The sequence below is a fragment of the Pleurodeles waltl genome, chromosome 4_1 (assembly GCF_031143425.1).
Source record: "Pleurodeles waltl isolate 20211129_DDA chromosome 4_1, aPleWal1.hap1.20221129, whole genome shotgun sequence".
Classification (NCBI taxonomy): Eukaryota; Metazoa; Chordata; class Amphibia; order Caudata; family Salamandridae; genus Pleurodeles; species Pleurodeles waltl.
Genome location: NC_090442.1, coordinates 982,315,938 through 982,335,621, shown reverse-complemented (window position 1 = coordinate 982,335,621; position 19,684 = coordinate 982,315,938). Strand labels below are relative to the sequence as shown.

General features: G+C 43.4%; 1 protein-coding gene across 12 annotated transcripts in view; it reads left to right on the top strand.

Annotated features, from left to right (window-relative positions):
• The window catches only part of KIF21A (kinesin family member 21A), a 725,937-nt gene that overhangs the window by 331,732 nt on the left and 374,521 nt on the right, over positions 1-19,684 (top strand). For all 12 annotated transcript variants that reach the window (XM_069229749.1, XM_069229747.1, XM_069229752.1 and 9 more), the window contains one exon: positions 11,926-12,114. In XM_069229749.1, the coding sequence (XP_069085850.1) occupies positions 11,926-12,114 (189 nt within the window). The remainder of the gene's footprint in view (positions 1-11,925; positions 12,115-19,684) is intronic.

The window sequence follows — 19,684 nt, the reverse complement described above, 5'->3', positions numbered from 1 at the left end:
GCATTGTATAACCTTAATCGCTCGTCGCTGGCAGCCAAAAATCCCTGTGGTTCTACCACCTCCGTCATGCTCTGCAGATCAACACCCACTCATGATCACTGAGGACATAACAAAATATCAACTCCCCTCCCAAGGACAGTCCAGCCGGCCGCCCAAACAGTACACAATAGCCATAATAGGTGACATACGATACCACCTCAACGAAGGTGAAGAGGCAGGAATAGTTGGGAGGGCAAGGCAGCAGTTGAGACATCGTCTTAGTCCGGCCCAGCCTTTCAGGACAAAGAACATCATGTATAATCAGTGGCAGCGTCAAACGATTCAGCGAAGAGATCTTCTGGTGTGCTTGTCTGAGAGTCATAGTCTGACAGGTGGGTTTTTGTGTCATTATCCTGGTCTTTTCTTGCTCCTACCCCATCTGAAAGTTCAGTCTCTGTTAACAAGGCAGCATCTCGAATCGCCAGCTTCTTCCCCTCCTCTGACTGGAGTGGCAAGGGCTTGGTGAGCCGTGGTTGGCGGGCCTGACTCCGGGATCTTCTCCTTCTCTTATGGCGCTGGGCAGTCGTAGTCTCCTCTTTTTGGGAACCAGCCGTGCCCGATCTGTAGTGTTCCAGCCATGACCATGCTTCCTCAGGGTCTTGGCAGAAGTGCGCAGTTCTGTCCACCATTAGTTTCAGCCGGCATGGAAAGAGTGGAGCATAAGATATCCCTTTCTCTCTGAGGGCCCTCTTCACCGCTGAAAAGATGGCCCTCCTGGCCTGCACGGCCGCCGTAAAGTCCGGGAACAGACTCGCCTGGCCTCCCTCCATCTTGAAGAGTCCAGCCATGTGGGCCTTATGCAGCAGCAGACCCTGATCGCTGTAATAAAGAAGTTCGGCCACAACGAGCCTAGGCGGCCTGCCTGGCGGAGAGCTTCGCGCCGGGACAAGGTGCGCCGTCTCTAGGGCAAAAAAGGAATTGAGGCTATTTCGTCCATAAGAGCAAGCAGCAAAGGCAATAAGAACGTTGTTGTGGTGACTGCGCCCCTCCTCAACTTCCACCCTTTGTTTCAGGGGGGTCCACTCTCTCCGTCAAGTGAGATACTTTAAGTTTCAACGCCTGATGGGATGGTTGGAGGATCGTGACTGTAGATTCCATATCACACACTTTATCTGCCAGTTTCTAATGGTCCCCACGCAGCAAACCCAGTTTGGCAGCGACCTTGTTTATTGTCTCGTTGCAGGGTAAGTTTAGAGTCTTCAATGTCCCCCAGTATTTTATCTAATGTGTAGCTCATCCCTTCTGGCTCGAGAGGGGTAGCCGCACCCGGGGCCTGGTCATCGTGCTAGTCGAGAGAGACTTGTCCCATATTGCCCTGCAACTTGGGCTTCGATTGCCCCAAGGCAAACACCAGTGGGGTTCACAGGGTTCATGTGTCACACTCCTGTGGGCCCTCTACATCAGGGGCCACCACAAGGACGACAGGTGAGACTCAAGTCTCCTCCAGATGCCGCCCCACCCAAAGTGTCCCAGCACCACAGCCCCAACAGTGCCCTATGCAGCCAAGCAGATTCCACCTCTGGTCTCGCTCCCGGCTGGTCCCGCCAAGCTTCCTCTTTCATATTAGGGCCGAATGGGCTGGCCCATTCCGCCGTTATGCTTGTCTCCCCTACCCCGGCCCAGCCGGTCTAGGCCCGTCACTGTCTTTACCCTGGTAGGTCACACCGCCCAGCCGCATAACCCCCGTAGCATTCCTCTTCTTGATGGGGCCTCCAGGGCTTACCAGTATGCTGGTCTACCCTCGCTGTTGCTGATTCTCATAGCCAGGCTGCCCACCTGGACCAGCAAGCCTAGCACTGTCTCCACTCTGGGAATACCCGCAGGTCCCACGGCCCTCCAATGGCCCCACACCAGTGGTCCCGCCTCTCTCCTGTGGGTCCTTCTGCGCCGATGCCAGTGCGTGTCTCTCGTCCCCGGGCCCCCTCTCCTGAACTGCAGGTCCCACGCCGTGCACCGATCTTCCGACGGGAAAGACCGCACCACGCTCGGTTGGAGGGGATCTCCCTGGGGCCTCACCGTCGTTCTCCTGCGCCTCTGGCTCCTGGGTGCCTGCGGCCCTGCAGTCCATGACCTTCTGGCGTCTCCTTCTGCATCGCCCCGCCTTCCCTGCCTCAGGCAATGACACTATATGGGCATCTGAGTTGTGCTACAACAAGCGCTTGGCCATGTAGCACCGAACATCAGCCGCTGCCGCCAAATTTAGGATTAGTAAAACGGGCTGGTGTGGAGCGGTGAAATTGTACTTCTGCCTTGTTGGATCAAGCAGCCACGCCCCCCTGCTTTGTATTTTCTTCGTCTAATCAATAGAGAGTTATTTATGAAGTGCTAAATGACCCCGGTGCCCAAGATTGTGTTGCATAGAGGAGATGGAAGTTAAGAACTGTTTTCAACCATGACCTTCATAGCCATATTTTGAAGCTCTGGTGATATTTGACTTAACGTGTATGGGCAGCAAAGGATCGATCTCTCCCGTGCCCTAGTAAACTTGTACCCTACGTTACAGGCTGGGTTATATAGGTTAGTCTTGTGTTAGATATATGCACCAGCTGAACAGAATATAGCTAATGCTGTAAATGTCACCCTTTTGTTAACCGGAGCCATTACGTTCCTAAGACTTGCCCGAGGACGTTTGTAATTGTTGAAGCAACAGAAGTTTTCATTACATATTGCACTTGACAAACATGGCAGCAAAAACAACAGGGAGTCTGTTCCTGAAAAAAAAAAACCAGTTGCTTCAGCTGTGCTACTTTTTTCAGAAAACATTTTATTGATTTTTGATTGCATACTTGTAAATATAAAAAGCATTATTGCCAATAAACATTTGAGGCAATTTTGGTCAGATACATCATCTGAAATATGCCTACTACCAAGTCTGCAAAAGGAACAGTTGATGAACGGAATGCGGAACAAATCAAACATTCACCCCCCCCCAGTCACAGATCTTGGTTTAATCCATCATTTTTGCTGCTCACCATGCTACCCCAATTTGGACCCAGCCATATACAAATTAGTCTTGACCCTGCTCCCAATAGGAGCTTTCCAGCCCGAACTGCTAAGCCAAGCCCTCCCTAGACCAGAAACCAGCATCCTGAGACTGGATTTGGGGTTTCACCCCTCATCAGCCAGGCTAGCTTGAATCCAGTGGCACAGTGAACACGGGACAACTTAGGGCGACAAAAGCAAAAAGAACAGATGATGAACGGAATGTGGAACAAATCAAATATTCACCCCCCACTTTGGGTGACAAAATCAAAAAGAACAGGTGATGGGCGGAATGTGAACAAATCCGATATTAACTCCTCAGTGACAGATCTGGGTTTAATCCATCATTTTTTCTGCTCACCATGCCACCCCAGTCAGGTGTGCAGCATAGACGTTTCTTATACCCAGCTTGAAAATGAACGTAGCAGGTGTCTTTACTATAAACACAAATTGCAGTCAACCATCCATCCCCAGCAGCGCTCCTTAGATGTTGTTCATTTAACAGAAGACATCATAGAATTAGCTTCAAAGAGGAGACGATACACGGAATGCGTGACACACAAGCGCACATTTTAAAATCAGATTATTTCAAGAGTTGAGCCTTTTCACTGCATCGAAGTAGCCACCTAAGGGTACATAGCAGGAATTTTGACCATATTGTTTAACGGTATTAGTTCACAATTCAGCCAAGTCTGTGTGAGAGCATCCATTGATGAAAATTAAAAGAAATCTATTCATTTTCTTATTTCAGTCATACTTTGGAACGATTAATTGAAAACGGACTTGAGTTTCTTCCTGTCGGGTTGAAACTTGCTAAGTCAATTCTAAGCATTTTAGAGTCAACAGAAGTTGTAGCTCTTTGCTCTGTAGAACCTGAGACAGAAACAGATGTGAGAAATTCTGAGCAAAGGACCTTTCTGAATACCAGATGATTAAAGATGCAACTGTGAGGCCTGACCTGGCTGCAAGCATAGGAATGCATCAAGAGCAAAACATGCCCTCCATATCCCAGTTTGCACATGCAATTGTTTTCGTTTATTTGGGAGCAGGTGGAGCGAGAAACTGGCCACTGTGGAGTTGTGTTGAGTCCAGGTTCTCTATACAGTTTTTGTTGTTCATTAGAGCTTATAGGGTAACTGTTCACACCAAGACTTATCAGTGTGCCTGTTGGTAGGTGGGCAGATGGTTTTGCGTTAATACCATTGGAAACGTATGTAAAACTGTGAAAAATGTAAAACAGTATTCTAAAACTCTGTATACAAAGCAATTTAAGGTTGTTCATATTTTAAACTGTTAAAATGGTTTACCTGGCCGTATTTTTTTTATATAGTGGTTATTAACCATTTCCTTCCTAACAGTAGAAAAAACTGAGCATGTACATTTTTACTCACTCTAACTTCCACAGTAGTGAGACTCTTGGCAACAGCCTAACTAACATTCACTGATCTCTATATATTTCATTCTTACAATGCAGTAGCGATCAATGTTTATAATATAATTCTGACATGCGACTGTTTATTATGAATTTGATTGTGTTTGAGTGTCACGAAGCATATTTTGTCAATAAAGGTCATGAAATGAATGATAAAGGACACATTGGTAACCCCTTTGCTGGACACAGGTCTTGTGTAATAATTACCGAGCTTCGTTCTTGAGAGCCGTGGTTTGACCACGGCCATACACACGAAACCCAAGCTGCACCGAGGGACTCAGTGTCGCTTCCTATTTCAGATATTTCGGGTAACCTGAGGGTAGCACTGAAACTGTTATTTTTTAAAATGTTTTCAAACTTTAGAAATGTACTTGCTTGCAGTTCCTTGCGTGGAGGTTCTCTGCACCCAGAAAATCCTAGTCACACTGCACATTTTGTAGAAGGTGGTGGTACCCTGAGGAATAAAGTCGGGTGATTTGTGCTTCTGCTGCAATGTTTCCAGTGCGGTTAGTGTGACGTTTCTGATTGCAGAATGTTCTCACAATCCCCTCCAACCAATTAAAACAAGCTTTGGGTAAACTTAAGTGTTGTCTCGTTTTGGAAATTTGTCATTTCTGAGAGTTAGGGAAAAGCCGCACATTTACTTCTTATGTTGGAAACCTTATCAGTTAAGCTTATGCATCACCTGTTCCACAAAGTCAGCTTTTAGATTTATTTGAAACTTTAGGTCTCCAAGTAAGGTCTTGAATACTGAATATTTGATTTGTAACTTATGCAAGTAAGGAGTGGTATAGTTTTTTGGGACTACAAAGAGAATTTCACTTGAAAACAGTTTTTGTTAAATTTGAGTAATTTAGCTCTACCTAGCGTGGCGCTTACATTTAAATTTTTGTTGTTGTTTCCTTAAATGCCTTCTTGGGATTAGCCAGCAACAATAGTAGAGCAATACTACAGCGCCTCCTTGTGGCATGATTATAGGTTTTGCATTTTCCCGATTATAATACCGGAGAAGAAATTATGAAACTGGAAACCTATGCAGATTTCCACATATCAACTACTTCCTATTTATTCTGCTAATAGATTTGTTACTTTTTTCTGCTGTGAGTATTGTCCTGATATTAACAAAAAATCAGACTAGTGGAAACCTGTTTGAAGAAGTATGCCTTCAATAAAGAAATCCTTTACTAAGGCTCCAGACTTAGGCAACTTCTAGCACACATTCTTTCTTCTTTATATATATGTCATTCTGTGGCTTATTTTTCCTTTTATGAGGAGAGGTAGAGGGAGCACTCACACCACTTTTGTCACTCGTATTATTATTTAAAATAATTACTTTTAAAATGTATTGTTCAACATACAAGTTTGTTCTCCCGTTTATGTTCCCTGTTAAGTTGAAACAAACAAATTCATTTTAGTATATTTAACAAATTTTTACTACTAGCTTACATTCTGCAATTTATTTCCTTCTATTATTTTGATTAATAATGTTCCTATGTTTCAAGATATCTCTAATACACATTCATATTGTGCAGCACGTCCTGCCTTCTGAGAGGCTGCCCCCTGCGGCTTTAGTGCTGCCTACAACTTTGGTATTGGCGCCACCCTCACCCACCTTAGGTCCTACATCTGATAGAGACTTCTAGCTTGAGATTCCTTTCCTTTGAATTCTCTCTGGGCGTTAGACTGGATCCTGAAGATTTTTGTGAGCAGTACCCTGTGCACCGGTAGGTAGTGTCGATCGGCTCTACGTCCATCGTCTGCGTCGTTTGAACCAAAAATTACTTTGTGGGTTCTATTCGGGGCCACCCAGGCATGCCACAGTCAGTTCTTTTCTTTCCATGCCAGCCAGAGCTGATCTGAAGAGAGCTAGCCCCTCAGTTGTTTTTTGACTCATCTTTTTTTGATTTTTGTTGAGCTTTTTTCAAGAAATGTTCTCCTGGTGTGTCCAGATAGGTTGTACGCTGCATTAAGATCTACTACTCTCTGGCCAAAAAGCAACCCCTGAACGTTTGCACGCTCATTCTACCTGCGCTAAATCTTCTAGCACTGCTTTAGCACACAAAATTCTGGCCCTGGACATCTGTTAGGTGGCATCGTGGGTATCTCTTCACGTGTTTACCAAACACTACTGCCTGGATGGTCAGGTTCCTAGAGGTGGGCCCTTTGCCCATTCAGTCCTGCAGGACTTTCTTGAAATTGGTTCACAGACCCACTTTGGGGGATGGTATTGCTTGGGTATCTATTCAAAGATAAGAAATCTGCAGCTAGAAGTCTCTGTCAGATGAACAAGTTACTTACTTTCGGTAAGACCTTATCTGGTACAGACTATATCGAGCTGCAGATTCCTTACCAACTCACCCACCCTCCCTGCTCTGTTAACTGATTTCTAGGGTCAAGGGCTCACCTTTCAGGGCCTTTATTTTTGACACACTCGTAGTCAGTGTTCTTCATGATTCTGCACTTCTGGCATGGGAAATTATGAAAAGAATCTGATGTCTGCATGACTGGGTGGTGCCTATATTGGACCTGTGATGTCACCTACCAGCGTGCAGGGTTACTGCTCACGAAAATCTAATCCGATCCAGTCTGATGCCTGGGGAGAATTCAAATGTAAGGACTGTGCGGCTAGACATGATCTCTACCAGATAAGGAGCTCCCAAAGATAAGTAAATTGTCCTTCAGCTTTTAAAGTAGCTGGCATGGTCTACGTAACAAATAAAAAAGATTCTGCCTCTTTTGAAGATGATATTTTTGCAGACTACCTCCCAAGAATCAAAAATTGTATTTAAAGAGAGCATTTTTCAGATTAAATGAGACTGGGGATGCACAGAGGATGATGACTCAGAGGCTGACAAAGCCCTCCCTTCTTTTAATACCAATCATGGATATTTCCTGGATGGCCAAATGGAAGCGGACTTGACATAGCTAGAAGGCTGGTTCAATCATTATCTAATAAGCCCTTCCATAGAAAAAACTTGATTTCCCTTTGTTGGTACTAAAATCAGCACATGCACTGGAGTTGTTATCCACAAATGAAACAATGCAAAATATCTTGACTGAAATCTGGCACCCAACCTCCACAGTTTCTGAATATCTCCTGCCATCTATTGAGGCATTGTTGGAAATAGTTCTGACTTCCCTGGGAAATACACTTTTCCTTAATAGTCCACAGAAAAATTGCACAACGACATAATCCTAAATTCTCTGATCCAAAGTTTTTTTTTTTTCATCACACCCTTCACCGGAGTGTCAGGTAGTCCAAGTGTCTTCCCCCAGATTGAACGGTAAACACGTTTCGTTCGTCACCCCTAAGACCATGAGTTTTAAACACCAGACTCTCTGGGTAGAAAACTCTTTGCGCCAAGCAGCCAGGCAGCCTGGTTGTATGCACAGCTTTATCACAGGCCTTCGTGGCCCTGGGCCATGACATCTTTTGTGGGAAATTAGTGAGAATGACAGTACTCAGCCTTCCTGATCACATGTAGAAAGCATTCTTAGATTTGGTGACGGAAGGCCTCGATGCTTCGAAACAGATCTTCAAGGGTAGCCTAATTTCACGTGATAAAGTCCATGGCACAGCAGTCGGTTTGCTGCTCTGTGCCTGAAGCACTGCATAGGCTTTTAAGATGTCCACATACCCATAACGGACATGCCCTTTGTTGGCTAATGGCTCTTTGGTGAAAAGACCAACTCCCCCTCTGAGCATTTCAAAGTCACTTGCACTATGTGGCTGTCCTGCAGCCTGGCCTCCCTGGTGGAACAGTTCTGCCAGCAGTACTGCTGTTTCCAGGGCTACCCCAGCACAAAGCCATCACATCCACAACAACCATCCTAATTGTTCAGACAACCTAACAGATGCTCTTTTTGGAATGGGGGGATGAACAGACACCGACAACAGCAGTGGCTCCATTCTCCATCTTCTGCTGGATCTGCTATGTAAAAACCTCCTCCTGCCTGCCCGCCCCCTCACACCCACCAGCTTCTGGTGCAGGAAAGGTCACCTGATTTCTCCACCAGTTGGGAGATGACAGATCACTTGATGTTCCGGCTTATCCAAAAGGTCTATACCCTCCTCTTCATTTCTTCTTATCTGGACCATTCTTCTTTTGCCATGATATGTTCTCCAGTACATGCCTTAATTTTGGAGGCAGAGATTCAAGCCCTGCTGAGCAAAGGGGTCATAGAAGTGGTGTCCCTGGACAAAAGCACACAGGCTTTTACTCCTTTTACTACTTTTACTACTTTGATCCCCAAAATGGATGTATGCCTAAGACCTATCCTGACACTTGTATCTTTTCAGTCTACAGTGCTAGTTTGAAATGCTATCCCTGAGTCAGATGCAATTGGCCGTCTATATCTCCAGGATGCCTGCTTTTTATCTTCCAGTTCTTCTCATTTCACACCCATTACCTATTGTTCACTGTGGAGGATTCAGTGTTAGTAGCTTGCAGTTGCACCATCTGGTCTGATTTTCGTGCCTTGAGTGTTTAGCAGGGTGCTGAAAGTAGTGGCCCCTTAACTCTGGAGATTGGGAGTCATACTTGGGCAGATAGCTATGAAAGGTGAAGCCTCCTGCACTGGATACACAACATCTTCAGGGCATCATGACCCTCTAGCATAGTTTTGTTTGTATGGTCCACACGTAAAAGTCTCACCTTATCCCCACATTAAGGCTGACCTTAATTGATGCTGTATTAGAAGCAACCTGTATGACGGTTTTCTTACTTAGCGTATTTTAGGTATATATACTGATATTTCTGAATCTGACACAATCCCAGTTCTAAAGTTCTTTACCTGTTAGGCTTGTTGAATTTATGCTTCCTGTTGGTGCCACGCACCAGATAGTGGATGAGGTCTGTTCAGTGGTGCCTGTGAATGTAGTCACTCAAGTTTCGTGGTAGAATCGAGGATCTCTTGGCTCGGATAAAGTTAACAAACTGCATCCCCGAGAACGAAATTGACTGAAGTACCCCTTCAATCTGCTGCTGGTTTGTCCCCCCAATCCACAGCAGTAGCAGACTGCCATAGTTGAGTATACCTCCTTGTTGGGCTGGGACACTCATCTTGACAACATTATGGCGCAGGGCTTGTGGTCGGCATTATAGCAAAGTCTACACATGTATGTGTTGCATCTGCAGACTGTACACCTTACTTTGAAAGTTTTTCTCCCTTGCATCTCAGGTACAACACAGTTTTACTATCTCAACAGTCCGAGCAGAATAGGTTTCTGAGCACTCTTGTTTAGTGTGTGTTACAACTGTAAGCCACTGGTGGGCCACGTTATTGGCACCATCAATATGCATGCAGGATCACCTGTCTTTGGAGTACCACATGTGAGTACGTAATCCGGACATTTTATTGTTTGAATTGGGATGTCACAGCCTTTCAGTGTGTTATACACAGACAAACTGGTTTTTCATAGTCGTCGTCGTTGTTGTTTTTTTTATTTTATTTTTTAGCAGAAGTTGCTTACCTATTTTATAGTCCACCCAACAATCTTCTAGTCTTCCTTCCTTCTCTCTCCGCTCAGGGAAGGAAACTTTCATAAGCTGGACCACATGCATACTATAACTTATTACATGGAAAGCACACTACAGGATAATGCTGAAAATCAAGTCTGTGTGGGTTTTGCCAGAGCAAAAATTGACAGATTGTATGCCTTTGAGGTTTAAACTGTAACTTGCTTTAAGAAGCTGCAACACGGAAGGCAATGTAATAGTCCTCTTGATCGAAGTCAAACTTCAACAAATCCATCATAACTTCTGGGTTCTACCTTGTCTTTTTTTAAATATTTCTTAGTTTTAACAGCAAAAATAAGACAAGCTCAAGCTACACATTTTGGCAGGGAAAATATACATTGCTTTACATTAGCTTATACTGCAGTTTTTCATGACATATGCCAAACATGAGAGACATTCAGCAGTGCAGTGATAAGATTGACCACCACAGTAGTGCCTGTGCAGTGGGCTGTATACATCTCAAACGCTGTAATTGCTACAACCTAATGTCAAAACTTAGACAATGGCATGGATTTTTCTGCGTCTTGATAGTGAGTATATATGTTGCAGAAAAGAAAAGGAATGCCAAAGAGAGATGGGGGACAAACTGGGGGAAACTCCAAACCATCTGTATAAAGTCTGCCGCAGTAGTTTGGCAGCAGAGGCAGATGTCTGCAGACCCTGGGTACATTTAGAACAGCTGTTCTGGGGTGAGCTACATTAGGTGAAGGTAATTAAGCTGTGTGTACTGAAGCCTGGTGTTTGTGGAAATGAGTTTTGGTACCCCTACACCCTCCGTCTATTGTTTATCTGTCAGTGTGACAGTAAGGTCACCATCCTATTAACCTCGGATGTGGTGCAGGGAAACCTCTCTATCAGAGTTATACAATCATAAAAATGTGAAACAGGCCTGCAGCCAACCCTGTGCGTCGTCAATACCTGAAAAAGAACGTCTCTGGATCCTCGTGTATTTTATGCCAAATCGTACTGTAACTATCTGTGTAGCGTAGATAAGGAAAAGTCCTATGTTATCCCATAATTGAAAGGGCTTCATTACAAATCCCTGTCTGATAAAAATTGTAATGCTCTTTTTGTAATTTTTACTAGTCGTTTGAACCCCAGCATGGTTCGCATCGAGGACGGTTTGAAAACCTGAATGTCCCTGCCTACCAGCTACACCAGTCAGTAGTTTGTGGGAAATTCCAGTGTGGAGAACCATTAGTCCTTCCCTTCACCCTCTTATGTCTTTTCTAGGCACAGAATCTTTACTTTGTGTTTTTATTTTCCTCAATTTTTCTCTCACTAGAATGAATACGCATTCTGCATTATGTCAACAGTGAACATTTCTATTGCTAAACTTCTTTGATTACTTGACTTGCAGACTTTTTTGAGGAATGCAAAATAATGCTAGATGGAATGCTTTAATTAATCTCAGCCAGTGGTAATTGTGCGGGTCAGATCCCAGTCCTTCATTTTATTTGCCCAGTATGCAGCTACTGATTATACAGTCATACGCAAATCAGCATTGGTTCTGCTTCAGTAGGAAGAGTCCAGCCCGAACTGCCGAGACTGAGCCTCTCTGATTCTGAACACAAGTAACCCAAGACCTGTTTCAGATTTTCATAATTACACACTTCATATATTTTTCAAGCTTGCCTTGTAAATATAGGCTTTACTTGCATATAGTTAAGTTATTGTTATTATTTTTATCTAGTCTCCTGCTAATGTTGTTGTACAAAACAATCAATAGTTTTTTTCTAGAAAAAATGTTTTCATTACGTGAATTACATGAATCCCTGTATTACTGAATGTTTGTAACTGTACTGCTTTCTTCTTTGTACAAGAGTGCATCTTTTCTCACTTTTTGGAGTGTGCTGGCTTACTAAATCATGTGTAAATTCGATGCTGTCTTGAGTGTTGTGAAATACACAGTTTTATCTGTTAAATAACATTTGTTCTTTTTTCTCATAATAGAAAATTATCAAGCAGATTTGGCAAACATTACTTGTGAAATTGCCATTAAGCAAAAACTCATAGATGAACTTGAAAACAGCCAACGGAGATTACATACCCTGAAACAGCAATATGAGGAGAAACTCATGATGCTTCAGCACAAAATACGCGACACCCAGCTCGAGAGAGATCAAGTGCTTCAGAACATGGGTAAAATACTGCATTGAATATTTTGTTCTCTATTGCCTGTTAGATTTTCTTTCCTTTGTTGTGACAGATTGAGGTCTGTTTGCAAGAAGGAACTGGCAGTCAGATGGACTTTACTGTGCAGATATTCATCTCGTGTTACACAGATGGTCATTTGTATCAAATGCTTTGATTGAAAGAGTTAGATCAACTGCAGGGTCATGTTGCGCATCTATTGAAATCATAATTATATCTTGTAAAATGTGTTTAATAAATTGTTTTATTTTAATAAAGGTAGATGTTTTTGGCTAAAGATGAGTAAACAAGCGTTTAGGCCGTTTTTCAAGAGGTAAAGAGAACTTCCGAAAGGACATTGGCTCTTGCAGATTTCGTCCATGAACTCTTTCCAGACTTCAAACTAGATCTGGAAAAATTGTAAAAGTAATTGCAGGTCTCTGGCACAAAATTATACTCCTCAATAACAGCACTGGAGTCACAAGTATGACTGAAGTGATGTCACAGATCTATATTAGATGTCAGTTCCTTCTTTCACAGTCTTTGATGTGAGATCGCTTTGTGTTTCTTTTTCTTTTTGAGGAAAATTGTTTCCAAAGTTTTGTTGAGGTTTTTGTTTTTTGGGGCAATGTCTCACCCTAAGACCTCCGACTTCTAAGGGGTGTGAGCAGTGTTGGAAGCAGATATTGATTACTGACCCACAAGAACTCTGCTTTTGGTGCCTGGGCCCGAATCATGATTCAGTGTCCTGTAAGGCCTGTTACCAGATGCACCCTAAGGCCACCCATACAAGTTCAACTTAAACAGAAAACTGACAACTTGGTTCAAGTTCAGTAAGGCCACTGCAAGAGCTGTAGATGTTGTCTCTTCTTAAAGAAAGTTTCAGTTACAGAACAGACATTTTCAAATGAGTCTCATAGGCCAACACAACCTCCACAGCCTCAAGCCTCTCAACAGTATTTTGAATACTACAGGGACAAATGTTCTAATAGGGGGAAGCAAACTGAAATATTTTTGTCGATCCCCCTGCCACACAGGTTACACCAAAACCTCTCCTAACCCCTAGAGGCCAGATGTACTAAAATGCAATTTTGCATTTCCTAAATAGTGACTACAAAGTAGAAATTGCTATTAAGAAATCGCAAGTAAGGAATCCCATTGCATTTGTGTCAATGGGCCGGTTTTGCATTTCCCAAATATCAAATTCCCATTAGGAAATTTCTATTTGGGAAATGCAAAATCAAGGATGGCAAAAGGCCCCCCTTGGTGCATCCCAAAGATAGTGGTACACATGTAGAGTACAAATCTGCCCAAGGGGCATGTGTGTGCTCTATTGCAGTTAAAAAAAAAAAAAAACACTTTGGGCTGCATTTTTTAAATTACACATAGTTACCATCAACTTCAACATCGATTTGCGAATTCCTATTTTGGGGATTGCAGATAGCTTTTTCTACATGGTAGAAATCGCAATTTGTGATTTCCTAAAAGCCTTTGTACATCAGAAAAGGCCGGTTTGCATTTCTTAATGGCCCGAAATACCGATTTGGACCATTAAGAAATGCAAAGGGGCTTTACACATCTGGCCCTGTATGCTAAGAAGTTTGGGTCTCCACTTGAAGAACATGGGAAGGCTTTATTGAGAAGAGGGGTGTTGCTAACATGAGACAAATGTTTTTTACAGATTATATGAAACAGTTACTCTGCCTTTCATTACAAGGCCACCACACATTCCCTCTCCACTCCTCTGTACACCCTCCCCCAAATCTGAGATTGCTGTGTTATTGGAGGAAGTCACTGTTCAGAAAGTTTTTCATAATTCCTAATGAATGGAGAACTTTAAAACCAATTTCAGACATTTAGTTCTTGAATAAGTTAGTAAGGAAATAATATTTCAAAATGACAACTCCCATGTCCTGCAGTTTTTACACTTGAAAGACTCAGTGGTACCTTCATTTGCAAGATGCAAATGTTCTAATAGAAGAGAAGGACATGTACTTTATCCATTTTGTGGTGGGAGATAATTATTGGTTTGTAGTCTAGCTTTTCAGTCTGTCTTCGGGCCCCAAAAGTATTCGCCAAAGGCATGCATCTTCACTGGATATGTTTGGGCCATTAATTGGACGACTGGCATCCTCCTTAGAGTTGGCTTTTCAGCACTTGAAAAGTACTGTTACACTTTTGAAGCTGCCAGGTCAATCATTAAATCAAATCTTGTCCCAGCTCATATACTCTATTTAATAGTGATGGTATCAGATACTCAACTGTTGTCTTAATTTCCTCCTGTGGAGAGTCTTTCTTTAATTTTCTAAGCAGTGTTAGCAGTATAAGACAACTCCAGAACAGTCAGCATATAGTGTATTCAGACTTCTAGATGTAATGGCATCTTGTATCTGGTTAGAACTGGTTGCTGTTCTGCACACAGAACAACTTTAGTAGACAAGAAAAACTGGAGACAATTCTGGAATGTCTGTGAGACAAAATTGGTTTGCAAACATCTCTTTTTCAAGTCCTCACCAATTCAGTCCCATTAAATGGCTAGTGATTGTCCGCCAAGTAATTTTATTATTTTCCTTGCTGAAAAGAACTCTGCATTGTTCTTCTAGCATTTGACCCTATCCCTCTAAACATGGGAGGCCATCTCATATTATGTTTATTGTATGATGATGCCCCGGTTATAATAGATGTGTCTGAGGTGGGTTTACAAAGATAACTGAAAGCTTTAGACAACTATTGTAAGGCAACCCTTCTAATAATAAATTCAGACAAAACAAATATATTGGTTATGGGGAAAAATCTAAAACACACAGGTAGTCTCTTGCTTGTAAAGAAATATCATCATATAAATAATCTTGATATGATGTTCAGCAAGCAATTACAATGGAAAATCCACTTAGACGCTTTAAGAACTAGAGAGCGTACATCTGTAGGAGATTTAAAAAAATGTAAAATGGAATATGGTGGGCTGTATTAACCCAGGTGATCATGGTCTATAAGGTTATACGTAGTACTTTAATATATATATATATATATATATATATATATATATATATATATATATATATATATATATATACACAAACATATCTATGCAGCCTATACTACTGGGTAAAAATGCCCAATTTACATTGAGTTTTCCTTTAATAAACCACATAACAAGACTGAAGCATTTCTGTAAAACAGCCTTTATTAAAGACAAAACTGCAAGGGAATACAAAGGATGTTTAGCCAATAGGCTGCATTAAAAGTATAACAAGTAAAAACTGGCACGTGCCTTTAAGTCTTCCAGGTCCTCCTGTATCCCATCATGCCCCAAAGGTCACACATCAGTTATTTTTTCTGGCTCCTTCAGTGAGGATCCAGGAGCACTAAGCTCCCTGTTTTTTGACTTTCTGTCCAAAAATACTTTAAAAAAATCATTTTCTCTGCTTTACTCTGCGTCTTTTTTCCATCTAGAGTGGGCAACACTCATTTTCTGATAGGAATGTACTTTTTTTTCCAGTGAAGTGTCCTCTCTTTTTGTCAAGTGCCCTGCCAGTGGCAAAAAGAAGGCGCAGACTGATTTCCACTCAGTCTGCATAGTATGTCTACCTGATACTCATCTGCCTAAGACCTGCCACCATTGCCAAAAACTCTCTAAAAGAGCTTTAAAAGATAGAAAGAAAATGTGTCTACACACGACTTCAAGAGAGATAAAAAGGAGGATCTCTTCCATTTTCCTCCAAGAAAACTACCTCTGATCACAAGGCTCTTCCCAGAGGCAGATCCCATGACGGGTGAGAAAAAGGAGAAAAATATCTACATCCAGCGGTAGGAAAATACCCTCAACCACGAGGCACCCTTTGCCTGCAGGATCGCCGTCAGTGGCCAAATGATGAATACAGACATTGAGAGAGCCTTTACCCAAAAGGTCTCCAACGACCCTGAAATGCTTTTGCATGCCATCGAAGCCCTCGTCGTCGAGGGAAGCTCAGTCTTTGTCCTATTGTTACTCTGTCGACACAGAAGTCTCCATCAAAGATGTCTCATCACCTTTCTGTTGACGGCACATGTCTCTGTCAACCAGATGCCGTGCGACCTCAAGCCACACATCTCTGTCAGAAGCAACCAGCCACTGTTCGATGTTGAGGCAGATTTCTCCATTGACATCAACCAGGTACTATTGAGACAGATGCCTACTGGACAGTCTTCGCCAACAGCAGCTAGACGCCGTTCAGCATTGGGGAACCACTCACCACCTCAGCATCATGTACCGTCCACAGGACCACCTTCGATGACTGCTCCTCGTCGCTCGACATTGAAGCAGCATTCGCCCATGGACAGGTCTATGGTGCATCATTCTTCTAGACACCCTCCAGTGGCGTCTTCAGGAGCTTCTCCACAATTCTGCAGGACAAAGATCTCCTAGTCAGAAGTTCCTCAAACACCACGATCACTAGAAAGTGGTCACAACTGGCATGTCCCTCAGACACCGTCTTCAAAGCCAACTCCATGAAACAAGACTCCTCTAGCCCGCTTGGCAAAGGCTACCTCTCCTAGGTTCCCAACAAAATCCAGGGTACATAGGGGGCCCACTCCTCTGCGCAGAACCAGGTCACGAACGAGGAGTAGATCTCGTTGCAGGGCCAGAACAAGATCCTCTGCACCTGCCCAAAGTTCTCAGAGGTATTGATCTCGCTACTGCGAGCATAGATCCCCCTACATGGTCATCATCCACAGGATCATCAGAGTTATTACTCAACTGTTACTGCCACTCCACCAATGAGGGTGTCCCAGAGAGATGATCTGAATACCTTTTAATGAGGTGCTAGTTAGGGGAGCTAATAAGCTTAACATTGATATTCCAGCACCCGCAATGACCCCGTCAATCATCTTCGAGACTTTACATCATAGGTCTTCCTTGAGACCATTGTTGCCTGAGGTCCCAGGTCTTCTTCAACCAGTGATGGACACTTTTCTAACTCCCGTCTCCATTCAAGCGGGCCCAGAGAGAATCTTAAAGGAGTATAAGGCTCTGGATCAGGAACCTTTATTTTTAAGAGCTGATCCTCCACCAGATTCAGCCATTATTGCAGCAGCTTGAAGACGCATTCTGTTGCTACTTCAGTATTAGTCCTGCCAGACAAGGAAAGCAGACAAATAGATTTTTTGGGCAGGAAGATGTGCAGCACATTCATCAGCCAGGCAGGGGTGACATCTCCTCTGGGATCAGGGGCACCAATTATCTTCATTCTTCCCAGTGCCAGGCTGAACATGAGACTGTTGTAGCAGAATCTGGAGAGTCAGTGGATTCAATTCACAGACAGTTAGGACACCAAGCTCACCCTGTCTCCGGCTGCGAAAGCATCACTATCGTGGTGGTCACACTCCTACACAATCATCACAGATGCGTCTCTCCAGGGCTGAAGTGCTCACATGGGTTCCCTACAGGCACAGGGACTGTGATCGGCCAAGGAGCCACAATACCACATCAACATGTTGGAGCTGCAGGCTGTACATCTAGCCCTCAAGTCTTTTTATCCATCCATTCAAACCAGTGCTCTCCTCATTCAAACGGACAACACAACCACAATAAACTATCTGAGCAAGCAAGGTAGTATGCACTCTTGCCCTCTATCCCTGAAGCGCAGGCTATCTGGAACTGGCTCATAGTGAGGAAATTGACTATCTTGGTGATTCATCTTCTCGGAGTCCAGAAAACACAAGCGGACTCTCTAAGTTGAAACTTCACCGAATCTCATGACTGGATCCTGCATGAAGACATTGTAAAGGAAATGTTGGAGGAATGGGGGCATCAGCAAAAAGACCTGTTAGCAGATGAAACAAGCAAAAAATGCCCAGACTTTGCATCCAGGTTCCGTCGACCAGGAACAAACAGGAATCCCATTTGATAGACTGGTCCGGGACATTTCTTTGAGTTTCCTCCCATTCCCTTGATCCCAACAGTCATTAACAAGCTGCGCAGAGCCAGAACCAGAATGATCCTGATAGCCACAGAATGGCCCTGCCAGTGGTACCCTCCACCTGTCAGAAAGACCACACAGAAAACTGCCATGCAGACCAGATCTCCTCTTCAAGTTCGGAGGGAAGATTTTCCACCCCAACCTTCCCTCTCTGACATTGACTGGATGGCTCCTGAATACCTCCAGTACGGATATTTAGGTCTCTCACAGGAACGCATAAACATTCTTAAGGAGTCCAGAGAGAGAGACCATCCCACAGGCGTTCCCATGCTTTTAAGTGGTAAAGATTTTACATGTGGTATACTAAAAAAAAAAAAATCCATCCAATCCTGGGTTAGAAGGAGGTAATCTTGCCTTATCTCCTCCATTTAACGAAATCTGGTGTACAGCTTGCCTCTATTAGTGTACATCTTGCAGCTGTTACTGCGTACAGGAAGTCCCCTACTCAAAAGTCATTCCTCCAAATGCCCGCAGTAAAAGATTTTTTAGAGGGAATGAAGAAAGTATTTCAACTTATTTGTTTTCCCTCTCCTCCTTTGGAATTGAATTTCGTGCTTTCAAAGCTCATGGGCCTCCCTTTCGCAACGAAACATAAAGCATCCCTACACCACCTTACCTGGAAAACAGTTTTATTTGTGGCCATTACTTTGGCACACGCAATCAGTGAGATTCAGGCTCTATGTGCCAAAGACCCTAAACCGGTGTGCCATGCTAACGGGGGGTAATGATAACTCATCCAAGTTTTCTTCTCAAGGTGGTGTCTGAGTTCCACATTAACCAGGTGATTTCACTCCCTAGCTTCTTTCTTAATCCCTCTACCCCAGCGGAAAGAGTGTTGCATTCATTAGGTCTTAAGATGGTGTTGGAATTTTGTTTGGACAACGCCAAAGTCTTCAGACAATCTTACTGTCTGTTTGTTAACTTTGGCCCTATGAGGGCAGGCATTGCTTACTCTAAACAGACCATTTCTAGATGGATAGTTTCTTGTGTTCTGTTCACATACAACTTGGCCAATAAGCAGCTACCTACCAGACCCAAAGCCCACTCCATGAGGGGCAAGGCGGTAATATCAGTCCTACTAAGGAATGTTCCCGTCTCTGAAATCTGCACGTCTGCTACTTGGAGATCGGTTCATACTTTCACAAGACATTACTGTCTAGATTCCATTACTAAGACAGACATCCAAGTAAGGCAGGCCTCCTTGTGGAATCTATTCCAATGATGATGGCAGCTGTTCATGCTTGCTCTTGATTCATCCAGAGAGGTATGGGATGGGCTTGCTACTCTAGTCAGTGCTTAAGTCTACTGATGAGGATCCACTGGAAGAGAAGGATATGTTACTTACCCGTAATCCTAGTTCTCTTCCAGGAGAATCCTCATCAAAGTCATAAGTTATCCACCCACCTCCCCGGACGAATCTTGCATGCAGCAGTTCATACATGTCTGCATTTTGTTCTTCATGTCACCGTAAAAAGGTACAGACCTAACTGTCACCTTCTGGGCATGATGGGATACAGGAGGTCCTGAAGGCCTTAAAGGTACGGTGGCAGTTTTCACTAGTAATGCTTCTAATACAACCTATTAGCTAACAATACTTTTGTATTCCCTTGCAGTTTTCT